At 34.3% G+C, this 17,181-nt stretch overlaps 1 protein-coding gene across 1 annotated transcript in view; it reads left to right on the top strand.

Annotated features, from left to right (window-relative positions):
• The window catches only part of prom1b (prominin 1 b), a gene marked incomplete at both ends in the record, with an annotated part of 35,950 nt that extends 18,972 nt beyond the window's left edge, over positions 1 to 16,978 (top strand). The window contains 22 exons of the mRNA XM_081361066.1: positions 1,078 to 1,198; positions 1,440 to 1,503; positions 2,093 to 2,182; positions 3,025 to 3,048; positions 3,412 to 3,629; positions 4,694 to 4,768; positions 4,866 to 4,929; positions 5,399 to 5,558; positions 7,440 to 7,592; positions 7,746 to 7,869; positions 8,897 to 9,000; positions 9,480 to 9,564; positions 9,665 to 9,811; positions 9,885 to 9,956; positions 10,840 to 10,932; positions 11,462 to 11,479; positions 11,872 to 11,925; positions 12,119 to 12,199; positions 12,704 to 12,772; positions 12,878 to 12,967; positions 14,626 to 14,741; positions 16,957 to 16,978. Of these exons, the coding sequence (XP_081217192.1) occupies positions 1,078 to 1,198; positions 1,440 to 1,503; positions 2,093 to 2,182; positions 3,025 to 3,048; positions 3,412 to 3,629; positions 4,694 to 4,768; positions 4,866 to 4,929; positions 5,399 to 5,558; positions 7,440 to 7,592; positions 7,746 to 7,869; positions 8,897 to 9,000; positions 9,480 to 9,564; positions 9,665 to 9,811; positions 9,885 to 9,956; positions 10,840 to 10,932; positions 11,462 to 11,479; positions 11,872 to 11,925; positions 12,119 to 12,199; positions 12,704 to 12,772; positions 12,878 to 12,967; positions 14,626 to 14,741; positions 16,957 to 16,978 (2,044 nt within the window). The remainder of the gene's footprint in view (positions 1 to 1,077; positions 1,199 to 1,439; positions 1,504 to 2,092; positions 2,183 to 3,024; positions 3,049 to 3,411; positions 3,630 to 4,693; positions 4,769 to 4,865; positions 4,930 to 5,398; positions 5,559 to 7,439; positions 7,593 to 7,745; positions 7,870 to 8,896; positions 9,001 to 9,479; positions 9,565 to 9,664; positions 9,812 to 9,884; positions 9,957 to 10,839; positions 10,933 to 11,461; positions 11,480 to 11,871; positions 11,926 to 12,118; positions 12,200 to 12,703; positions 12,773 to 12,877; positions 12,968 to 14,625; positions 14,742 to 16,956) is intronic.
• Positions 16,979 to 17,181: the final 203 nt, after the last annotated feature.

Genomic DNA, 17,181 nt, shown 5'->3' with positions numbered 1-17,181 from the left:
ACTATCGAAAAAAGCAACGATATAGACGATATAGATTTCCCCTCTCCGCGCTCGCCCTGCATACAACTCTGGCAGTCATAACAAACATCAGTTTTACGAGTGCCCTTGAATGCACCGCTAAAGCAAAGAGTATAGAAGCCCTTCTATACTCTTTGGCTAAAGCCAGCGCGCACACACTACCAGGGACGTGGAGGGGGGCGGCGTTTCCATGGTGACGCGTCATTGCTTGTCACGTGACACACAGCAGCAGCAACAGCGCTGAATGAATGATGATCTGCTTTTATGTCATTTTCCTTTTTTATTCAGAATATTCACAAATGTGTTAGCTATGGCATGAAATATCTGATATTCCGATTGTCAAATACATGCAAGTGGAAGTATATTGTTGTTTAAACACCTTTATAACGATCGCGTTAGTTGAGCTGTATGCGCGATGGGCGCCGCCGTGTTAGTTTGTGCCGCAGACGCAGTTCAGAGAATCGGATCTGTTGGATTTACAACCTCTATGTTTACAACACGTGAATTCATCCACTTCTCCCGAAATACTTAAAAGTAAGTGGCTGGTGAACTGGGAATAGAATAGAGTAAACACTGAAGTTACACAATGCGTATCTGATATGAATAAAACGTGTCGAATTATAATGGAAAGGATTATTAGTACCTCTTCCATAGACATCAGTGTGTATTTTACAAACTCTAAATGTATTGTTTTTTTAGTTCTTACGTAGTCATATCGTATTGTATCGATATCGAGATATCAGGCATGAAAATCGAGATATGAAATTTTGTCCATATCGTTCAGCCCTAGTGTGTGTGTATATATATATATATATATATATATATATATATATATATATATATATATGTATATATGTATATGTATATATATATATATATATATATATATATATATATATATATATATATATATATGTATATGTATATATATATATATATATATATATATACATATATTCACAAACTCCCTCCCTCATTCCTAATAAATCTGCAGTTTGTCATATGTTTCACCAACATCTGTAAGCAAATTATTTCCCAAATGTGTTGCTTTGTTTACAGAGTGGGAGTGACGATCACCTACGCAGCAAACCAGAACATCACATCTCAGATCAAGAGCACCAGACGTCTCATCAATACTAACATAAGAGACCTGAAATCTTTTGCCAACTACACACCAGCGGTAAGCCATGAACTGATGGAAGGGTCAAAGGGGTCAAATTTGTGAACAAAGCTTAGAGTATTACACTGTTGTTGTTAGGTGGAAAGCTAATCAGATTAGCTAAAAAAATAGAAATCTGCTGATTCTGTTGGTGCAGATTCTATGTGGGCCTGATCAGAAGCAAAGAGACAAACACAGACATATTTTCAAACACCAAGTCTAAGTCTGTTTGTCTTTATTTTTTCCCTCTTTTCTTTTGTAGCAAATAGATTACCTGACTGCACAGTACACAACAGCCAAGAACAGAGTATTATCAGACTTAGACAGTAAGTATTCTCTCTTTCTTCCTCTGTCGTGTCTCAATGTGAACATACACTAATGATCCAAATTTTGGAGTTGGTAAGATTTTTTTAAACATTTTTTCAAAGAAGTCTCTTATGCTCACCCAGGCTGCATTTATTTGATCAACAATACAGTAAAAAGAGTAATATTGTGACATTTTATTACAATTCAAAATAACTGTTCTCTATTTTAATATATTTAAAATGTAATTTCCTCCTGTGAAGCAGCCATTACTCCAGTTATGATCCTTCAGAAATCCTTCTAAAATGCTGATTTGGTGTTCAAGACACATTTCTTAATATTTTTGTGGAAACCATGATACAGTACTTTTTTTTTTCAGGATTCTTTGATGATTTGAAAATCCAAAACAACAGAATTTATTTGAAATAGAAATCTTTTGCAACATTGTTAATGTCCCTTTTGATCAATTTAATGTGCCCTTGTTGAATAAAACTTTCTTTTTTAAAAATGTATTTTCTAATCTTACTGACCCCAAACTTTGGAACTGTAGCGAACTTTATGCTGGAGCTGCGTTTAATCATTTTTAAATGTATTATCAATGTGGTTTATCAGATATTGGGACTCTGCTGGGTGGACAGATTCATAATCAGCTGGAGAGAGAAGTAGTACCTGCTTTAGACAACGCTCTTCGCATGACAGCAGGTGCAAAAACAAACATACAGTACATACACAGAGGGGCCGAATTCACTAAACTAGACTGACATTTTAATGTGGCGTTTCAATGCAAAACCATGAGTCTTATTCACTAACCATTCACCATCCAGTTTAACCACTGTACGTGTTAAATACATTGAAGTATCTGTCGGAAAGTAGCGTGTGCAAATAAATGACAGGCGCAATTCACATTCTCTTTTACTCTGTTCTCTTGGGAATTCAGGATCAATTACAAGAATTTTCAATTCAAGGCTGAATAAAAAAAGGATAATTAAAAGATTGTCATATTGTGAGATATAAGGTCACATTGTAAGATTTAAAGTCGTAATTAAGTAAAGTAAATTGCGGCTTTTCAAGTAAAGCCTCAGTCATCAGATATAAAGTCAGAGTTACTAGAAAAAAAGTCTAACTTAATTCAAAGTTAAGGCAGGAATGTATTTCCATATATTTAAAAATTAATGTGAAATATGTAATTACTTACAATAATTGATTTGTAATTATAAATTGTAACTGAGCCTAATCAGTGCTTACTCTTCCGTGGGGTTTTATAGTTTAGTCCGATAAAAAAAAATTTTAACTGAACTGACAAACCCTAAATGCGACAAGCTGACCAAGACTTGAGATTCAGGATTAAAATCTCTTTTGCAAGAGTGACCTGGTCCAGAGGACAGCAAATGACAAACAGATGACAAATTTCAAGACGTTTTGATGTTGCTAGTACCTTGCTCTTAGGTTTAAGCTACAGGAACACCACAAAACACACTCACACTGATACTGTTCTTATTAATTTGTTCCTTTCTGTTTCTGTTGCTTGTGATTTTGGATAAAAGTTAAAGTGGAAGGTGCTATTAAAGGTAAAAGTCAGAGGTTTCACCCATGTGTTTTGTGAACAGAGATTGTGGTTGTTGTTGTTGTTGTTGTTGTTGTTTGTTCTGTTGCTGTTTTAAGTATTGTTGATATAAGCAGTCTTGTGTATCTTTATGTAATGCTGCAATATTTATCGTTTCATCAAATTTATGAAATGAGAACCTAAATAGCTGCAGAAAAATCTCAATAGAGACACAAATTTATATGAAAAAATGGCATATACATAAAAGTGTTTTGGTCGTTCTGTGATCAGTTGTGTATTTGCAATAGTGTAATCCCTCCCAATGGTTCATTTATTTCTTTTCCTTCATATGAGCGTGTTATAATGAAGGTGCTCTGTGTGTGTACAGCCATGCGGGAGGCCAAAGAGTCATTAGAGAGTGTGACCACATCACTGGAGACCCTACAGGAAGGGACGGGCAGACTCCAGAACTCTCTTCAATCTGAACGTGCGTCTCTCTCAAACACACTCAACGACCAGGCCTGCTCTAGCGGAGACGTAACACACACCTGCAGCACCATCCGCGGAACACTCAGCCAGCTCGCTCTCAGCGCAAACTTTAATGGGGTAACACTCACACACACAGCCTCTATATACATGTATGTGTATCAGGGTGTCATTAGCATAGGAATCTGTCAATTATGCATAATAGTTTTCTATCTTAAAATATTTTTCTTTTATCCCAGTTTATGTGCACAGACAACAAAAAGTAAACCATTTGTAGGAAATCAATGAGTCTTTAGGTGAAATGTCCTCTGAGTGGCACTAAAAGCAAGTTTTATTTAGTTCTGTACAGATGAGGCTTCTAACTCTATAACTGAACTTTGCATTTAGTAATTTATAAAATTAATATATAATCATGTTTTTCATGAGACTTGGTAAAGACTGTGTCAGTGTTTCAATTTGCTTAGTTTAGACAGGACATATTGAGGGCTCATCCATTCACCATGAAATCAAAATAGACAATTCTAATATTTTATGGAAAATTGCAGTATTTATTATAAATGAGTACATTACATTATTCATTTTTTTTGGTTCAGGAAGCCTTTTAACTCAGATAATATGAAAGAAAAAATGATTGCAATTTCTGGTTCATGCTGTTTTTAAAAGCCAGTAAAATGTAGTTACTTCACAGCCATGATCCATGATTAGCTATTTGCTAGTAATTTACAGGTGGTATTAATTGATTGAAAAAAAAAAAATGTAGTGCAGGATGAGTCATCAGTATTTTCTTCCTGGAAGAGACAGACTGTAAATAAAGGTTTATTTTGTTAGCATATAATATAGATGGTTTAAAACTACACTGTAAAAAAAAAAAAAACGGTGAAATTTACGGTAAAAAAAAACGGCAGCTGTGGTTTGTTAGTATTTTACCGTAAAAAATACGATAGCAACCTTTTAGTTTTTATGGGAATTTACGGCAAAAAAATCATCAGCAGGACTTAAATTTATAGTAAAAAAAACAACATCCTTGTTTTTCATTAACTGATAAAACGTTATTATTCCATTTCACTAAAGTACTAATAATCTGCTTTATTTGTTTGTATGGAGCTAAATGGGGTCTTTAGGAACATCGTACAATATGTTGGTCTGTGTGGTTTATTTGTGACTCCTGTGTTGACGTTCAACAGTTGCCTGAGGTTGAGGCGCCTTTGGCCAATCTGAACGCTGTGCTTGAAACAGACCTCAGCAATATTGTCCAGAAGGTCAGATGGGTCTACCTTTATCATGCACCCACTAATTCCCCCATAATGTATTGCGACAGTTTTCTCACAACCTTTTCTTTTTGTCAATCTCTTTCAGGGCTACTCTTCCTTTAACGACACACCAAGGATGGTCAGGGAACAGACGAAAGGAATTGTGTCGGGTGAGGGCATTCTCTTTATTCATTTATCTAGCTTTGTACCAAAACCTGGTCTGTTGACTCGCTGTCTGTACATAGCGAGTGTTGCCTATGATGCCTTAATGCGGTGCCTGCCTTCATATAGGAAATACTCATTAGGTTTTTCAACAGAGCATCTCTCTGTACTCAACATGTTAACTTCATTTGTTCTCTGAAACTAAAGAAATCACCAAAAAACTAAATTTTATTTTGTTCTCGTATCTGTTCCTATGCATTCGGAAACCGGTCTGTCTTTTAAAAAATGAAGCTCTACCCAGTAAGTGTGCCTCAAGTACTGTGTCCCTTCAACATTAATCCACACAGAGATGTTTTAGTGCTAGAGATGTTAGTCATTTCATGGAAAAACTGGGGAAAAAATATGTTTCTGCCTTGTTTCACATATTTATCACATTTCCATATTCACTTAATCTTTCTGTGTCTCTCTCTGTTAAAGAAGTGAAAGGGCTGCTGGATAAGTCATGTGGAGAGATAATTGGTTTCACAAAGATGTTCCCAGTAGAACCAGCACTTCAGAACTTCACAAAGTTCCTGACGGAGAGCCAGAAGAACATTGAGGCGTACTACCCACAGATCGACCAGCTGGACTTCTACAGGTACTTCTGTAGAGATTACTAATATGAAACTGATGCTACACACATTACAGATATATTAAGTTGTCAATCCTTTTCTGATATGTTATTTAGGGAGTGACAACCACATGATGCAACCGAATTCAGTCATAGAAAATTCAAGTAAAGACAACTGCATTTACATTAAATGCAAATAGTGTGTGCTGAACTAGTTTTTAATGACATATTTAAAAAATATTTAATTTATGCACTACCACTCATTTGAGTTTTTGAAAGAAATCTCTTATGCTCACCCAGGCTGCATTTATTTCACCAAAAACAGTAAAAAAAGTAAAAATAAAAAACATGTGGGATATTATTACAATTTATAAATATATCTACTGTCAGTTTTGATAATTTTACAGTTTTTATTTTATTTAATTTTTTTACAATCGCTACTTTTTCAGAACTCTTCACACACTGATTCTTTCAATTTCATTACTATCTATACAAAGGGGACGGCATTGGAATAACTTTGTACACTAATGTAAACATGGACTATGTAACTGTAATGGGTTATCTGTGTCTGTTTGTGGGTGGGTTTTTCACATGGTTGAGTCAGTTGCCATACTGTAGTTATTCACTTGATTGCCTCAGTTGGATCAGCTGTGAGTCCACTTGTGTATTTACAGTTTTTTTTTTTACAGTCGCTATGACACATTTCTCAATACTAAGGTCACTTTTTCAAAACTCTTCACAGTTCTCTTAACCAACTTTCAACTTGGCACAGCGGTTTATTTCACATTCAAAATGCACTCAAACTACCAAAACACTTAATTCGTGTCTCAAATCAATTCATTCTTCCATAACACTAACAAAGTTAGTTAGTTTTTCACCCAACAAACTCACTTTGACACAATGACAACAGTCAGCATTATACAGTGATTTATTTTGTAAAGTTTCTTTACAAAACAAGAATGACACTCTCTACTGCTTATAATTCATTGCAGTATATGTTCAATAGTCCATGTTTACATGACAGTATAAAAAGTTTTCCCCTTTTGTATAGATGGTAATGAAATTGAAAGATTAACGATTAGGTGTTCAGCTACATCTAATTGTTTTGATAGTATTTCTATAATCGTAAATTCGAATTGTAATTCAATATCATATTACTATAGAAATGTAGCAAATTGCTGTCTTATTCAGTTTTGTATTATGTTAAGTTTTGAATGTAAGTTTAACAGTTTGAAAAGAGTATGTAAGCATGTGCAAATTGGCCTGTATAAGAGTTTTGGCGGTGTTGTGTCTAAGTGAGAAATGTATTCATGTAATTTAAAAGATGTAGTCATTGAATACATTTTGTGCCAAAGCAATGATAAATGATCCACAATTTAGCCCACATAGACACATTTTATGATCCCTGTGTGATGAGTTTTGAAAAAGTGACCAAAGTATTGAGAAATGTTCTCATCGCATCTCTAACGGTTGTTCTGTTCATGTTTTTCTTTGTCAAAATTTCTTGAGTATTTTGTTTTGTGCTTATAGTTATTAAATCTACTACTGCCAGCAATTAGATCCAGATCTTTATTTTCTGTGTGCTTGCAAAAGAAATACGTAACTGAGAATGACATGATTTGAGACATGGATGAAGTGTTTTGGTAGTTTTAGTGCATTTTGAATGTGAAATAAACTGCTGTGCCAAGATGAAATTTGATTAGGAAAACTGTGTGAAGAGTTTTGAAAAAGTGACCTAAGTATTGAGAAATGTGTCGTAGCAATTGCAAAAAACTGTAATGCATTCTTGCTGAATGTATTATGTATTAGGCCTGATTTCTTTTTTTAAACTTAATAAAAATCTTGCAGTCACAGTGTACATTCTCACTTTCACCCAATATCTCTTTATCTCTGTCTTTGTGTCTCTAGATGGATAGGGTGTGTAGTGATCTGCTGTATGGTCGTGCTGGTTCTGGCCTTTAATTTCCTGGGTTTGCTGTGTGGATCATGTGGCTATGATAAAAATGCCACACCCACCACACGTGGATGTCTGTCTAACACTGGAGGAAACCTGCTGATGGCGTGAGTTACCATGGAAACACCAAAACAACATATACCATAATACTTATCTACACAACACCTTCCCACAAAGTGCATATCAAATTATATTTAATTATACTTAAAAGTTAGATACTAACTTCTCTTTTTAATGTTTTTGGTTCTGTTGTTGAGCAGTTCTGTAGGCTTCAGCTTCATCTTCTCTTGGGTGCTCATGGGTGTTGTAGTCACCACATTTGTTGTTGGAGGAAACATAGAGAAGCTTGTGTGTGAGCCGCTGGCTAACAGACAGATTTTTAAGGTACCGGCACAATACTCTGGTTAACAAAAATTGAACAATTTATATTAAATGTGTCTTTAACTACTATACATTTAAACTGATCATTTATTATGTACATACATTTTTACATTGTCCCTTACCTTACCCATATCTCACCTCACAATAAGTACATTGTACCTAACGTTTTTTTAATGAAAGTACATAGTAGTAAAAAGACACCAATTAAAAAGTGTGAGCCAATTTGATTTCCAGTTTAATAATAGATAATAGCTTATAATGTAGATGTAGAAAAACCTACCTGTGGCAAATGTCTCCAACACGCAGTACAGTTGCACCAGTTCAGATCTCAGCTTCTGGTTCTTTCTGATCCTGCATCCCCCCCCCCCCCCCCTCTCACTTCTTTTCCTGTCCACTCTTCACTATATACTATATAAGAAAAGGCAAAAATAAATCTTTAAAAAAAAAAAAATCACTTTATTTTAAGGTGTCCTTATTACAGTGTAATTATACATTTAAGTATTGAGTAATGTTAATTGACAACATGTACTTACTATAGGGTTAGGTTTAGTTGCATGTACATAATTTTATAATTTTACCATAGTAAGTACATGTAACAGGTTTACCAAGGAAACTGTGGTTACACTTTATTACACGTGTTACAGTGTAATTATACAAATAAGTACTGAGTAATATTAATTAACAACATGTACTTACTATATAATTTGGGTTTGGGGTTTGGTTTAGGGTTAGTTGCTTAAAGTAGTGCATACTTTACTGTTATTACTATAGTAAGTAAGTACATATAAGATATAAATAATAAAGTGTTACCGACACGGTAAAGTGGTGCCAAAATATACAGTTTGTACACCTGTAATATTAAATGAAAAGTTTTTCTTTGGTGGTCTACAAAATAAGGAAAGTCATACAAGTTTGCAACAACACAAAGCTAAAATGAAACTGAAGATAGAATTATCATCTTAAATGTACTGATTAGCATATGGAAAATTGACTCTTTTGAATTTAATTTGGATTATTTATTGCTGTGCAGATTATTGACACACCATACATGGTCCATCCTGCCAAAAAGAATGTCCTTCCTGGCATGCTGTTTCAAGATCCTAACATCGACCTTACTATCGGCAGTATGTACAGGTAAGTGAGCAAAGATCAATGCTAAAGATCAATGAGAAGTAGTTGTTTTAAATCTTTAGCTCACCCAAAACTGAAGATGCTGTCATAATTAACCTTGTGTCGTTCCAAACCCATAAGACTTTCGTTCATCTTTGGAATATATTATATATATTTTCAAAGATATTTTTAATGAAACCTGAGAGATTTCTGTATCTCTAGTGAAAGTCTTTGACGGACCCTTTAAAAAGTTCATAAAAACATTGTAAAAGTAAAAAATTGAGCAGGTTAAGTCTTTTAAAGAGATAAAATCACTTTATATGATGAGGGATCAAAATCGCTCAGGTTTTATCTTCATTTGTGTTTCGAAGATGACTTTGGAACGAGTTTTACAACTATCTCTGTAATTAATAATTTATTTGACACTAGAGGTTGTTTGCTCTTTGAGAAGATTGATTTACTGTGTTGATTTTTCTCTTTTTTACTTTTTATCTTGCTCATAGAGATTGTTATGAGAATCATGGTTTATATTCAGCACTACAACTGGAGACCAAGTTTAACTTCAACAGGTTTCTCAATGCCACAGTGGTGCGTGAAAAGACAAAAAGCATTTCACATGTTTTTGTGTATATCTAAACACTGAGCATGACATCAGTTCTCTAACCACATGTTTGTGTTTCCTTAACAGTATAACCTGGAAATGGCCAAGCTATTTAATAGTGTGAATGTGGATCTCCAGGGGATGCTTCTTCTGGAACAGGAGGGCAAAGATAACCTCATCGACTTTGCCAACACAGGCATCGGAGAAATCGACTATCAGGCTTATCTAACTGAGGTAACTCTCACACTTTCATAGACACTTACAGGCACAACGGTTGAACACACTAAATGGATGATTTCATTGACAGGTGAACAAAGGAGTGACGGTTGTGGATCTTTTGTCCTACGCAAATGAACTTGAAGCTCAAGCAGACCAACTGGTGAGTCAAATACAAATGAATCACTTTCAACTGGAAGAAATGCCAGCCAGTTAGTGTCTTATTTTATAACATGTTCAGATATTAGCAGTTCAGTAGGTCAGATATTATTTACTCAATGTTTTAAAGTGAGTCATGTCAGTTAACACTGAGTGGTCAGTCTCTGGAACATTTTGAAACTTTATATGGCGATCTTTCCTCCAGTGTAGAGGGACACAGGCACTGCATTCATGAGGTGAAAACACACAGCTACAGGATGTGTGGAGCTGCAGTGTGTGCGTGTGCTTATGGGAATATGACTGAGGGCCTTTTACAGCACTTGGGCATAAAATGTTAGTCTGAGAAGTGAGCTTATTCGTTAATAGACATTGTTTATAGTTAACAAATAAGTCAAACTCTACCTGTAGTATTGCAAGTTTATGCTTTTTACAGTAGAATGATATTTTACCCTTGTCCAAGACTGTCTCTAAATGTTAAATCATAAAATATAAAACTTTTACATCTATTATCTAAACAAAGAGTGAAATAAGCATAGACCATATTTATTTGAAAATTATTTGTACCAATTTTCACAAATTACAAGTTTCGACTAACAATATCACAATACCTAAATAAAATTTAATTTAATATTTAAATGTATTATTAAATTCAATTTCGTATAAATAAAATGCTAGTTCTGAAATTAGCCTTAGTAAGTTTATTGTGTTTTATATTTTATTCCAAACTGTTCATTTACAACACAAAATGTTGTTAAATATGTGGTGAAAATGTTTGTTTATTATAAACTAGTGAAAGTGTTTTTTGACAATTCTATACATTTTCAATGAACATGTTCAATGTTCAATGTTCAATGTTCAATGTATCTCCCACTTTCTTTCTTACACAGCGACGTGGGGCTCTTGAGAATGCGCTCAAGGGTCATGCCAGCAGTATCAGACAGATCCACAAAGATCAAGTGGTGCCAATGGAGCAGGCTATGGTAAAACACACCCACATAAACACAAACACACAAACACACAAACTAAATTTTCAAAAAGCATAATTTAATATGATTTATAAGCTGTTTTCTGATATTGTAAGTACGAATAAGAACAGTTTGTCCCCATGATGTAGGCAGGGAATACCTGAACCACACACACACCACACCACAAACCATTTACTTAGACTTATACTGTTGTTATTATACAGCTAGTTAATTAATTAATTAATACAATTCTATAACCCAGACTGTAACACTAACAGGGCATTTTTACAATAATTATTATTATTTTATACCTTTTTACATATGAGGACATCCTCAAAAGGAGGATTTTTTTTGTCAGATTTAGCTCACTTATGATTGCAAATTTGTCCCCAAAATATTGATAAGTACTTATTGAAAATTTTCATTGAAATTTTCATTTTTTGAATTAGAATGAAAAATGTTTGAAGCCATTTGGTTTATGAGGACACAGAAAGTTTTATTCTAAGTTTTATTCTTTATTCTATTTTTTCAAATGGAACCAAAGAAATTTGTGAAAGCAAGGGTAAGCCAACAGCTGGTATCATGTGACGTGACTAAACAAAAATAGATGTACTTTGTAAAAAATGTGTTTCAGTAATGTGAACAACTTTAGTAGTTCAGAAGTGTTTTGTAAATGTTTGTGTTTGCAAGTCTGTTTAAGTGTCTTCTTTTTAATCATTGTTTTTGTACTGTGTGATTTTTCAGCAATTTTTGCTGTGAAATTGTGTTGCAATGACTAAAGAATTTAATTCAAAAGAACACGCTGGAGCATGGCTTACTAAAAAGATTTAATAGAATAAGAATCGTAGGAGAAACCAGTAACTCATGGAGGGGTTGACCAGATTGTAAGAGATTCATATAGTATTTATTTATATATTTACTTAAGTAGAATATGTATGTGTTTTTTTCTTGTAGGGCACTCTAAGTCAAAGCATCAAACTGCTTCAGAAAACATCCAGAGAACTACCTGTAAGTCCAGTACAAACACACAATTTTATGTACATCTTTCTATAAAATAAATGCCTCTTGGTTTTAATATACATAATGAAATTACATGTATACATGATTAGGAGTGGATAATGTGTCCATATACATTTTAGAGACTCTGTATAATTATTATGTGAAGAATTATGTAATATTTCTCACTTTTTTTCCCCTCTAGATTAAAGTGACAAATGTCCTGAATGCCATCGAGGCAGCAGAGTATCTCATCTCCAACAATGTCTCTCATGTGGTCAAACAGGTACAAATACATGTTTCATTTTTTTTTTTCATTTATTAATTTACTAATTGTAAATCTTGATCCATAGATACATATCGCATACAGTAGATCTTAATTATTACATGTTTTCCAGTAAAATAAATAAATAAAAATCTAAACATCATTAAAACAAGATACTTTTACTTGAGAAGCTAATTGTATAAGACACTGAGACTTGTTTTTAGAGATCATATCTTGAATTTGGTTGTTTTTCTTATTTTAGGAATAACTATTTTATTAGATTTAAGCTTAAAACACCAAAAATTTAAACAAACAGTGTAATATGGGGAAAAAATTATATTAATTGAAGATATATTCTCTGAAAACAAGTACATTTATTTTGTTTTAAAGGCATTTCGATTTTTTACTTGACGAAATACTAATGAAGAAAAAAGTAGATATTTTGTAATAGCTCAGTTTTCAAATGCTCTGTTATGTTTTTTTTTTTTTTTAAAAACAATTTTTGTATTGTTAAAAATGTCACAGGAGACTGACAAATTCATTAAGAACATTGTGGGATACTTTTCACAATATACGGTGTGGGTCAAGCACTCAGTGAGTATGCTAAGATAAGACAAAGTCCAGCATTTTCCTTTAAGAGCAGCACTTTGTCATGTACACTGCAACTAATCAGTTATATACTAATGTGTGTATGTGCAGCTGGAAATGGAGGTTGCCCAGTGCAAGCCCATCAGCAACATTGTGGACTCGCTAGAGATCGTAGCCTGCAGCTTCATAGTTGACTCAGTGGTAAGATATACAAAGCCGTTTTAAAACATATAGCACATGCAAGAACCCAAGAGATCCATACTGAATATACCCTTGAATATATGCAGCACATGCATCAATGTCCCCCAACACACACACACACGCACGCACACACGCACACACAGAGCAGAACAAGATTGTCACTGTTCACACTCTGAGCCCCCAGATGCAGCGGAAGGGAGATGTTATTGCAGTGTGTGTGCTGGTGTGTGTGTGTGAACAAATCTATGAACTTACAGAAATATACAATCCAAAGGCAAAACACACATTCACATTAACAGAGCCATGTAATTGGGTACTTCCCAGGCTCTGATTTCTGCTGTTAAATTAAAGGGATTGTTAAAAATGTAAATTGTCATTTACTCTCTCTCAATTAGTTCCAAACCCATATAACTTTCTTTTCTTTTCTTTAAAAAAAAAAAAATCAAAAACACAATGCTCTTTTTGATACTTTGAATATATCACATTAGTCGTATGGACTGCTTCAATGGTGCTTTATGTCACGTTTGGAACTTGACAGACACTGTCTGCGATATCAGAATTCTAAAGGCCAGTTCTCACCACACAGACAAACGCCAACAAACAGGTTTGTTGCGTTTTGTCGGATCAGTGTGTTACCCCTGTCGCCGTCTGTCGCCTTTGGTCTGGGTTTGTTTTCACCCGGCTGAATATGTTCAATCAGCGCTTGTCGGTGACTGTTGGGGCAGTGTGAACATTTTTCGTAAAATTCTAAATCCAACGGACAACTTGTGTTGGTGTTTGTTGCCATTTGCCTGTGCGGTGTGAATTGGCCTATTATGTACAGTATTGACATTAATGTGGTAACACTTTACAATAAGGTTCCATTTGTTAGCATTAGTTAACTACATTAGTTACATGAACTAAAAATACTTGTAAAGCACTTATTAATCTTAGTTAATGTTATTACAATCATGAGGTGTATCTGTAAAATCTTATGGTAAGGTGTTGACATTTATGTTGTACAATGTTGATGTCGTTTACTACTATACACAGAATATCCCCGCAGACTGGGTCAATCCATTTAACAGAGAGATTTATCACACCTCGGCAACAAGATGAGCGTTAGATGAGGATAGAAAAAGCACTGATTATGTAAACAGTCATTTTAATAGTTTTGAAAGAAGATCCTAATTCTCACCAAGGCTTCTTTATTTGATTAAGCATACAGTAAAAACAGTAATATTGTGAAATATTATTACAATTTAAAATGACTGTTTTCTATTTTAATAGGCTACATTTTAAAATCTAACTGATTTGTGTCATGACAAAGCTGAATTTTCATCCTAATATGCTTATTTGGTGCTCGATATTTTTGTCAAAACTGTGACACTGCGATGATTATTTAATGAATAGAAAGTATTAATTTAAAATAGAATTTTTTTGTAATGTCTCTACTGTCACTTCTGATCAATTTAATGCATCCTTGACGAATATTTCTTTAAAAAAATCTTAATCACCTCAGACTTTTGAATGGTAGTGTATGTACGGTCACATATTCCTTTTTCATATTTGAAGTTAAAACCTATGAGGACACTTTTTATGTGTTTAAAGAAGCATTTATATGAGCTGTTTATGGACATTTATGCTAATGTGTTCTCCTGTGCATTTGTTTGTTTTAGAACACATTCTGGTTTGGTCTGGGAGGATGCTGTATGTTACTCATTCCCAGCATTATCATGTCGGTAAAACTTGCCAAATTCTACCGCAGGATGGACACTGAGGACGTCTATGATGAGTGAGTTTATTTAATTGCTGAATTTAGGTCCATCTACCTGTCATATGTGAAATGAAATATGGCCTTATGAAACGGATCAAGCTTTTTCTAAAAGAAACTGCAACTAAACTGAAAATCTTTCACCAAGATTCAAGAATGGCTTTCACTCCACAGGTTCTTTTAGAGTCATCTCATGTCTCTTCCTCAACTTCCACTCTTCATTTCCATATTCTCCTTTTCTTGTTCTGATAACCAGCCACTTCTTCTTTCTAATTTCTCATCTTTTCATCTATCTCATCTTTTACATTTTTGGACATTTCATCTTATCATTGCACCTTTGAAACCTTCAATACTATCTTTATATCATTTTTTTTCTGTGAACACTCTGTGAACACTTTCATTCATACATCTCATGTTAATTTTACAAGCAGTTGATGTTTACTTTTACATTTACTGTTTTACAGTAGTGTGGATGTTGTTGTCAGTGGTTATCATAGTGAGCCTATATATGGCATAAACAACCCCGTGATGAGCAGGTAGAGTTTGTTCCACCTCTTCATCTCTATGCATGCTGAAATCATCAGTCGTAGCTAAATGTCTATAGTAATCAATTGTGTGCATGAACCAATATGAGTATGTACTATATGGACCCTTTTCATTGACTATTAACATTGTGAATCTTGCAAAGTTTTTTTTAATGTTCCATTTACAACACCATACTTGCCATTAACATTTGTGTTAAATTACAGAAAACACAAAATAGCATAGATGTGTATAATCGTATTGTTTCATTGGCAAAAGCAAGAAGTCATGTAACTATCAGGATAGTTTTTATGTCGGTGGATCTCTACTTGTTTTGATTGATCTGTTATAATTCATTATGAAATCTTACTAAATCAATCAAAAACACATTTCATACATACAAAATTCATACATTTTTAAAAACGATTTATGCCATACAAATATTGAACAGTGTAATAGCATGACATTCGTTTCTCAGCATGCATCTCTATCCATATATATCGGCTGCGTCCGAAAACGTATTCAGCTGACTTTGCCTCACTGCCCTATCAGGCAATAACTTTGTTTGATTTCGGACAGACTTCTGAGGCAACGTAACCGTTTAATGAACTACTGCAAAATAGAGCGAGCTTTGGTGAAAACTAAGACAATGTTTTATTACTACAATTGTAATTTCTCACTAGAAGTGGAAACCGTTGGTCAAAAACACAAACTGCAACTTTCAGACGCCATCTTTCTTTTTTAGCTCGAGTGTCACAGAATGGAACACACAGGATTGTGGGATATCAAAGAAAGCGAACTATACATCTATGCTGCCTTCAAAAATCGATGAAGGTTTCTCATCTAACAATGAATTCGGACATGCTTTGATGCCTTCCTTCCTTGCAATGCATCCTCCGAAGGCAGCATTTTTAGGTTTCGGACGCAGCCATACTCTGCATGCCAGTTTTATGTGCTTTTTTTGAAGCATTTTTTTTTTTAGATCTGACAAATTTATACTGCCATTCCAGACTTTGAAACTCAAAAGGTTTATTCAAAACGAACCTGTATTTTTTTTCAGCTATCCATCCTATGACACAATGAGGTGGTATCCTCGGGCCTCTGCCCCCCCGAGACAGCCTGACTGGTGACACAAATTCACACACACATAAACACTTTCACCGGGGGTATGCAACCATACATGCAGCCTACAGGTACAAAACCTTTCAACAGTTTATCTGTTCATCCATTATTTCTTCTAGCTTTGCATTATATCCATACATATCCATACTAAACAAACACATTCGTTCATGTCAGTGTTCCTCTTGTTGATTCTGCTTCTTTTACTGCTGATGTCTGAACTGGAATTTTCGTTCCTTCTTTCCATCTTTCCATTTTTCTCCGTCACACATATTTGTACCCATCAAGAATTCACGATTATTCCATGTTCTACAGTCGTGTGCATGATTCATAAAGTTACTTACGGACTCTTGTTCTGCCACTGGTGTGACACATTCCTGTTTCACCGAAATCATTTTTGTTGTCTCTGATCTTTCACATGTTCTTCCAGTAACAGGTCACTCTGTTTATGTAGCATTGCATGACTTCCTGTCACTCCTCCACCTTTGATACGTTTTTACCTGACTCTTCATCTTTGTATAAATGAAGTAACTGGAAGTACTGTCATTTTTGTGGAGTCTTAGTGAATTATTCTTCTTCTTCTTTTTTTTTACAGTGGTGCTGAGAACTGGAGCTAAATAGAGTTTAGCCAGGTAAGACAATCACATTCTGTCGAATGTTACAGTATCTCAAGCTTTTAAGGCTTGAATGTATTTTTCCAAGTCTAAATTTATATTTGTTTTGTTTTTGTTGTTGTCAGGGATTGTCTTTAAGTCAGATTCTGAGGAAGACAATGAAGACAATAAGGAAAAAAGGGAAAATGTTTATTCCAGTTTCTAAC

The sequence above is a fragment of the Scardinius erythrophthalmus genome, assembly GCF_964197995.2.
Source record: "Scardinius erythrophthalmus genome assembly, chromosome: 3".
In the NCBI taxonomy this organism is placed as follows: domain Eukaryota; kingdom Metazoa; phylum Chordata; class Actinopteri; order Cypriniformes; family Leuciscidae; genus Scardinius; species Scardinius erythrophthalmus.
This window is presented reverse-complemented; position numbering and strand designations above follow the sequence as displayed.